General features: G+C 48.4%; 1 protein-coding gene across 1 annotated transcript; it reads left to right on the forward strand.

Moving 5' to 3' along the window:
• The first annotated feature begins 4,268 nt into the window (after positions 1 to 4,268).
• Positions 4,269 to 7,293, forward strand: LOC115551222 (amphoterin-induced protein 3). Its single transcript, XM_030367235.1, has 2 exons — positions 4,269 to 4,836; positions 5,143 to 7,293. Exon 2 carries the CDS (start codon positions 5,209 to 5,211, stop codon positions 6,682 to 6,684), a length of 1,476 nt encoding a protein of 491 aa, XP_030223095.1. The 5' UTR covers positions 4,269 to 4,836; positions 5,143 to 5,208; the 3' UTR covers positions 6,685 to 7,293.
• The last annotated feature ends 257 nt before the right edge of the window (positions 7,294 to 7,550 follow it).

The raw sequence follows: 7,550 nt of genomic DNA on the forward strand, positions 1-7,550 counted from the left end.
AAAAGAGATGACAGACGTGCAGATGGAGGATGCTGCTGATCAAAGGATACGGGAGAAAGGGGGGAGGGTTAAGATTGGGGGCTGGGTAATGGGGGAGGTGGGGGGGGCTACAACTCCAGACATTCTTCGCCACACCACAGTCGTTTCACACAATTCGTTGTGTTCCGGCTCATAATGTTTTATAGCACAATCACAGGGTGCGCAGTAGTCAGTAGTGATCTCATTTCACAAGCCATATCCTCCGGTAATGTGAACACACAGGAAGAGGTGTGGGCATAACCGGGCGTCCAGTTACCACCCACATCGGCCCCTCCTCGCGCATAATTATCCTTTAGAGGAGGCAAAGGGAAAAGGCAGCGGGCAGGGCATATTAATTCCTGCAAGCCCAAATTTAAATCAGTTAACAATCAAAGCCAAATGTGAGAGAGAGTGATGCGAGGAACAAAATCTCATCCAGGTTACGCGAGGCGTCCCACATGCCTGGAGCCGTGAGCAGTCAATCTTATGAGCTGGCCCACACTGGGGTATGGTTTGAATGCATTAGCAGCATATGATCGCTCGGTGGTGAGATTTTTGCACACTGATGGGATGTATTAGGTTTGTCTTCGAGCCCAGGTAACGATTTATAGGTGGGCGACTGGATCACCAACCACTAGATGGCGCAATCGCCTCTTTCTGCTCTGCTTAACATATACATCCACTAGATGGGGGTAACTTGAGTAAAGAGAGAAGCTGTCAGCGTCTGTGGACACTGCATGTGTGTTAAGCATAATACACATTTCCAAACTATGCAAAACCTGACCTTTAATTTCTCGGTTCAAACTTTCTAAAACAAGGTATCATCTTTTCCACTATTGGAGCAGAGGGCTTGGGAAATATAAAACTAAAGTGGCACCAAAAAAAAAAAAAACACTCAGAAAAATAAATCCAATTCATTCCAGTGCACATCCGGAGGGCAGCATTTACTCTTGGCATAAGAAAAAACAAACCTTAGTTGCACGAGCTGACTCACTCATATACAAGAGCGGGCCTTTTATAAAGAGATGGTATATGACAAATGCTAATTAGGACTGCAAGGTTCGTCATGAAACAGGCAGAGGTCACACAACACATGTTCACTAATCGTCGTACAGTAGGCTGGTCAGGTATGTAGAAAGCAGAGTGTTCATTCTCCCAGTTCTTCATCGGGTAATTATGGTGCGCATTGTCGTTAGGGGTCTAATATGTTGTCTATGAAATTGTGAGCTTCAGTATGTTGCTGCTTATTTGAATACATGGAAATGACTGAATAATGTTAGATAATAGAGAAAGATCCTTCCCAAAAAAATCCAAATTAATTAAAACACTCTAAATGATTGCATTTACAAGATGCAACTTACTAACAATCCGATATGTTTTTTGTTTTTATTGTTCAATGAGAATATTTGAGTGTGTGTGTGTGTGTGTGTGTGTGTGTGTGTGTGTGTGTGTGTGTGTGTGTGTGTGTGTGTGTGTGTGTGTGTGTGTGTGTGTGTGTGTGTGTGTGTGTGTGTGTGTGTGTGTGTGTGTGTGTAGGGGGGGGAGGTGGGTGCAGATGTGTGTGTGTGTGTGTGTGTGTGTGTGTGTGTGTGTGTGTGTGTGTGTGTGTGTGTGTGTGTGTGTGTGTGTGTGTGTGTGTGTGTGTGTGTGTGTGTGCGTGCTATTAACCGAGGCCCAGGGAGATTCAACACAACTCAAGGGCAAGATAACAACAACACACACTTCCCTATGGTGGGGGTGGTGGTGGTGCTGTGGGGGGTGGGGGTGGTGGGGGGCTATTTTCTGCACCAGATGGCCTGGAAGAAGAATCCCTTGCTACAGATGTGGGGGGGGGGGGGCACCGCCAGGGACCGACTCTAAGCCCTCCCATCAACTCTAACCCTGGATGATTTGACAGATGTATTTTGCATAGGCACATTTGATCACATGTATGTGAAGACGGGGATTTGTACAGCAGGGTGCACACCGCTTACATAAGAGGTTTGACAATGCGGCTGCCTGCCACGCTCAAGCGGTGGAATCTCACGACAGTCTCACACCGCACATGAGAGAGAGAGAGAGAGAGAGAGAGAGAGAGAGAGAGAGAGAGAGAGAGAGAGAGAGAGAGAGAGAGAGAGAGAGAGAGAGAGAGAGAGAGAGAGAGAGAGAGACAGAGAGACAGAGAGACAGAGAGAGAGAGAGAGAGAGAGAGAGAGAGAGAGAGAGAGAGGGGAGAGGGAGAGCCAGAGAAGAGAGACAGAGTGAGGGGGGGGGACATGTAATGACAAACGCAGGTAGATACATTACCATACATGACATGAGAGAGACAACATTAGTACAGACAAAGATCAGATGCAAACAAACAACAAACACTTGCACATACACTGCTGGGCTATAATTATACTAATATACATGAAACTGCATCCCCCACAATTCTAAATCTATTCTATAATCTTTTCTATCTTGTCAATTGATGCAGAATCCCAATATAATTAAAATGTTATATAATGTATCAAATAAAATCAGTTTCTCAATTAAATTTCAATGCCGCCGGATGAAAGCACATCCCTGCGTGGGACAGAGTTAAAATAGCCTTTGCTTAAATAATTTTTCCAAGGGCCAAATCAACCGTGACTTAAATCCATGCAAACAATATCTGGAAGCAACTTCTCCAGCAAATTCTTGAAAGCCAAAATGTCCTATGTGCATGTGTGGGCGAATGTATCTCTTCAATGTTGGAGCCAGGCTGAACACTGGTCTAAAGACAGGACTGTGTGTAATTCACCAGCTGCAAGACGGGTGTCTGTTTTTATTCTTCCTCTTCCCCCAGAAGAAATCCATATGTGAAATGTGTTCGATCTAATCCCACCGCGCTTGTGGAGCGGGCAGAAGAAGGATCCACGTCAAACGCCACTGCCTGCCTCCGCGTCTTCAACTGCCTCCGCGTCTTCAACTGCCTCCACATCTCCACCTGCCTCCACCTGCCTCCACATCTCCACCTGCCTTCATATCTCCAACTGCATGGGGCCTCGCCTCGCAGGGGGTCGAGAAACACATTGTATTACTATCATCATAAAGAGAGAGAGAGAGAGAGAGAGAGAGAGAGAGAGAGAGAGAGAGAGAGAGAGAGAGAGAGAGAGAGAGAGAGAGAGAGAGAGAGAGAGAGAGAGAGAGAGAGAGAGAGAGAGAGAGAGAGAGAGAGAGAGAGAGAAAGAAAGAGAGAGAGAGAGAGAGAGAGAGAGAGAGAGAGAGAGAGAGAGAGAGAGAGAGAGAGAGAGAGAGAGAGAGAACAAGAGGAACCCCAGCAGCAGCACTGTCTAACTATGTGAATCCACGGGGGAACAACGTACCACAGGAGGAGAGAAGACGAGTGGGAGTCAGCCAAGGCCCCCCCCAGAGCACATATGGAGGAGCTGGTGATGAGCGAGGGGCGGGGGTGGTGATGGTGATGTGGGTGGTGATGGGGGCAGGGGTGGGGGTGGGTGGATCGAAAGAAATGAGGGGAAGAGGAGGGCTCCTCGCGAGGCTAATTTACTGTGACAGAATTGGGAGATGTCAGGCAGCCATGACCAAGCGGCGTAGACAGCCTCCATACAGTCCAGCCCACGGTGAACAGTGTCAGCACCTCAAGAAAAGAAAACGGGGACACGTAGGACACGAGCAGCAAGCATGTGTGCATGAGAGAGAGAGAGAGAGAGAGAGAGAGAGAGAGAGAGAGAGAGAGAGAGAGACGGATCTCAAGCGACTAAACTTAGACAAGAGACAAATGAGAGTGGGTGTTGTCCACAGACAGACAGAAACAGCTCATTACGAGAGTAGATGGGAGGATGAGCATGGCAAACACACATATATGAAGTAGAGAGGTTTTATGGGTGGCTTCATGCAATGAGAGGCTGGTAGCACGACATGTAGGGCTTGGGGAAATAACAATCATCTTCACGCGTAAACCTAAAGATTACAATAAAAAGCCACCTAAAAAATGGTTCTCTATCTCGTTTTAAAATGTAGCAGTTGAAGCAGATTGTTTATTTGATATATGGTATGTACTCGCATTATCCTGCAATTCCTGGGATACATCTTTACGGTTTAATATACTTTGTAGATGGGGACAGGATGACATTTGTGTGATTCTTGAAGTGTTCTTGCAAAGTGTACAGAGCAAAGTATATTCTTACGTAAAAAACAACACGTGTACACATTGTGTACACATACCGAATAGTATATATTCTTTAAAGATTATTGTTAGCGTGAGAGACAGGTTAGAGGGGGGAGCTATAAGAGAGAGAGACGATAATCAACCAGCATTATTATTTAACATCAACACAGGCAGACACAAGTGACAAACACACACAGAGGAGGGGATTGTAGGAGATTAGGCTGAGCTGTGTTGTTTTTTTTAGACCCTGCAAAAGCAGTGCGGGATGTTTGTCAAGCAGTCCTCTCATTTAGGAAGAGCAGAAATCCAGAAGGGGACATTTCACTTTTCTGAGCGAAAAGAGCTAGGGCAATTTATTTCTTCCCGAAGAGTCTTGTAAAGGAGAATTTGAGGAAGATAAGGTTTGGACGGATCAGTTTAAAGTAGACCCAGGTGGAATGCAACTGGCAGGGAAAAAAGCTTTGCACTGAAGGGGAAGAGACTCGGGTTGCTGTTCACCTTTTTATTGGAGTGGACTATTCAGTTTGGAAGTGCCATTTTCGGGAAAAGGGGATTGCCTGAGTGATTTACCCGAATTCAGAGTTGTGACTTCCAACAGATGAAAGCCCAATTTAAATTATCTGTTATATCAGAGAAGACATTTCGAGCGTTGCATATTGGAGCAGGACCAACATTAATTTAAGGTAATCTCACATTCTCATGCGTCAGTGGTCATGTCACATTTGTGGTTATATTTATTTTAACTTTTCAATATGTGCTATTTTTTTTACGAGGAGTCGAGTCTCATCTTTGATACTAAAAAGAAAATATGATCATGCATTGCTGTCATCAGAATTAGTTTAGATGTATCCTCTTTTATTTGGCAACAGACAATAGGGCCTACATATGCATGTAACCATATAATGTATGTTAATCTAGTAAGGTATAGTTAGGTTAGGTATAGGTTTAAGAATGCTACTAATATCACATATCTCTCCTCTGATCTCTAGGGCCGTTCAGAGGGGCGGGGTGGGGGGCCACACACTCCTTCAGGAACCCAAGAAGCGCTGGACAAGATGAGCTCCAGGCCACGCCCGGGCCTCGCTCTGCTGCTGCTCTGCTTCCTCCTGCCGGGGTCCGAACAGATCTGCCCCTCCGTGTGCATGTGCACCGCGGACACGCTGAGCTGCGCCTCCAGCGGCCTCAGCCGGCTCCCTCGCAACATGCCGTCCTCCCCGCTCACCTTGGACCTCAGCTTCAACCATATGAGCATGCTGGTGCCCAGAGGCTTCGCCAGCATGCCCAGGCTGGAGACCCTGCGGATCACCCACAATCAGCTCACCTCGCTGGGTCCCGACGTCTTCTACAACGCCTCGGGCCTGCGCCACCTGGACCTGTCCTCCAACAAGCTGCGTGTGATGGAGCAGCACTACTTCCAGGGCCTGTGGCGGCTGGAAGAGCTGGTCCTCTTCAACAACCAGATCACCCAGGTGGAGGGCGCCACGCTCAACGGGCTGAGAAGCCTAAAGAAGGTCTACTTCAGCCTCAACCAGATCACAGACTTCCCATTCTTCTCCATCCGGGAGCACAGTCACCCCTTCCTGACCATGCTGGACCTCTCGTCCAATCGGCTGGCCACACTGCCGTGGGAGGACGTGAAGGCCCTGCCCGGGACGGTGCAGCGGGGGCTCTTCCTCCACAACAACACGCTGCTGTGCGACTGCTCCATGTACGGCATGTTCTGGCACTGGGAGATGAAGGGCTTCGACTCCCTGAAGGACTTCTACGAGGACTACATGTGCACGGTGCGTGGCGACTCCCGCTCCATCATCCACTTCCTCCGGCAAAGGCGCGTCTTCCAGAACTGCACCGTGGGCAAGTCGCAGTCCCTGCAGGCGACCGTCCTGCTCTCCAACCTGGTGATATTCGAGGGGGAGCGGGCGAGTATGGACTGCTACACGTCCCTCGGCACCAAGGACCCCTGGTACGTGTGGCTCACCCCCGGCCAGGGCTACATGAACCAAAGCGCCACTAACGACAGCCTCATCAGCGTGTTCGCCAACGGCACCCTGGAGATCCCGGCGGCCAGGCTCAACGACTCGGGCCTGTACGTGTGCACGGCGGTGGACCAGCAGCAGATGGTGAACGCCACGCGCGAGTTCAACCTGACGGTGGTGCGGCCGCCGGCCGAGACCTTCAGCACGGGCTACACCACGCTGCTGGGCTGCGCCGTGACCACCGTGCTCATCCTCATGTACCTCTACCTGACGCCGTGCCAGTGCGGCTGCTGCAGCCCGCCGGGCCCCCCCGCCGACCCCGTCTCCATCTACAGCCCGGTGGCGTACAGCGGCGTGCCCCCCGCGGGCGGCCCGGAGGAGCAGGTGCTGCAGCGGGTGCAGAGCCGGCGCGTGGCGTTCCTGGAGCCGCTGATGATCGAGCAGAACCAGAACGGGCGCACCAAGGGGAACGAGACCACGCTTCCGGTTCAGTGGTGCTGGGACAACGCCGTGATGAACGAGACCGCCTTTTTGGACGGGGTCCTTAAGGTCTGAGGAGGAGGAGGATGGCGACCATCGCATGATTGCAAACGAATACTGTGAAAGTCCCCTAAAACAATGCATTCAGCTGTACTCACAGGGTTCGGGAGCGACAAGGCTTTGGCATTGGGATGTCCTGCCCAGTGGGTGGACATGAAGAAACAACAGAAGAACCCTTCCGTATAAAAACAGAAAACTGTTGATCATCTCAAGGACTACACCAATACAAAACACTTTGTTTTGTTTTGTACTGAGAATGATTATCCAAGCAATTTTTCACATTTTGATTGCGCTGGATATAAAAACCCTTCAGAAGCCATAAAAGATTGTGTTAGATTAACTTTCAAAAGTGTACTTTGTTTATCCATATTCAGTAATTCACCAACTCTGTAAAAGCCAATAGCAAAATTCCTAGTGTTGGTATGAAATGTTGCTTGATGAGATTAGCATCAAAACCCTAACCGGAACCTTTTTATGTTCTGTTTCATACGTCCCAAATAGACATTGTTGAAAGATGAATGCAAAAGGAGATAGCACTCTTTAGATTTATAACCTTCAAATCAGATGGTAGAATGAATCCTCATCGCTTTTCAACTGATCTTTCTATGAGCTTGTCTTTCTTTAAATGGGAAAAACAGAATACCCCATCCATCATACCTATAAATAAATATAGAATCTGGTGATCAATTTTGCATTTATATGCAAATTTGTCAAAGATTAAAGAAATCTTAGGGTTTCACCAAGTCTAAAGCTGAGGCTCACTATCACAAGGAAACTGCTGGAAAAACAAGCTGAGGAAAAAGGCGATAATCAGAACTCAAGCGTCAAATGGCATTGTGCCGCTGGCTTCAAGCAAATCTGAGGCATTTGTGGGGATGCTT

This window comes from Gadus morhua, chromosome 1 (assembly GCF_902167405.1).
Source record: "Gadus morhua chromosome 1, gadMor3.0, whole genome shotgun sequence".
NCBI lineage: Eukaryota > Metazoa > Chordata > Actinopteri > Gadiformes > Gadidae > Gadus > Gadus morhua.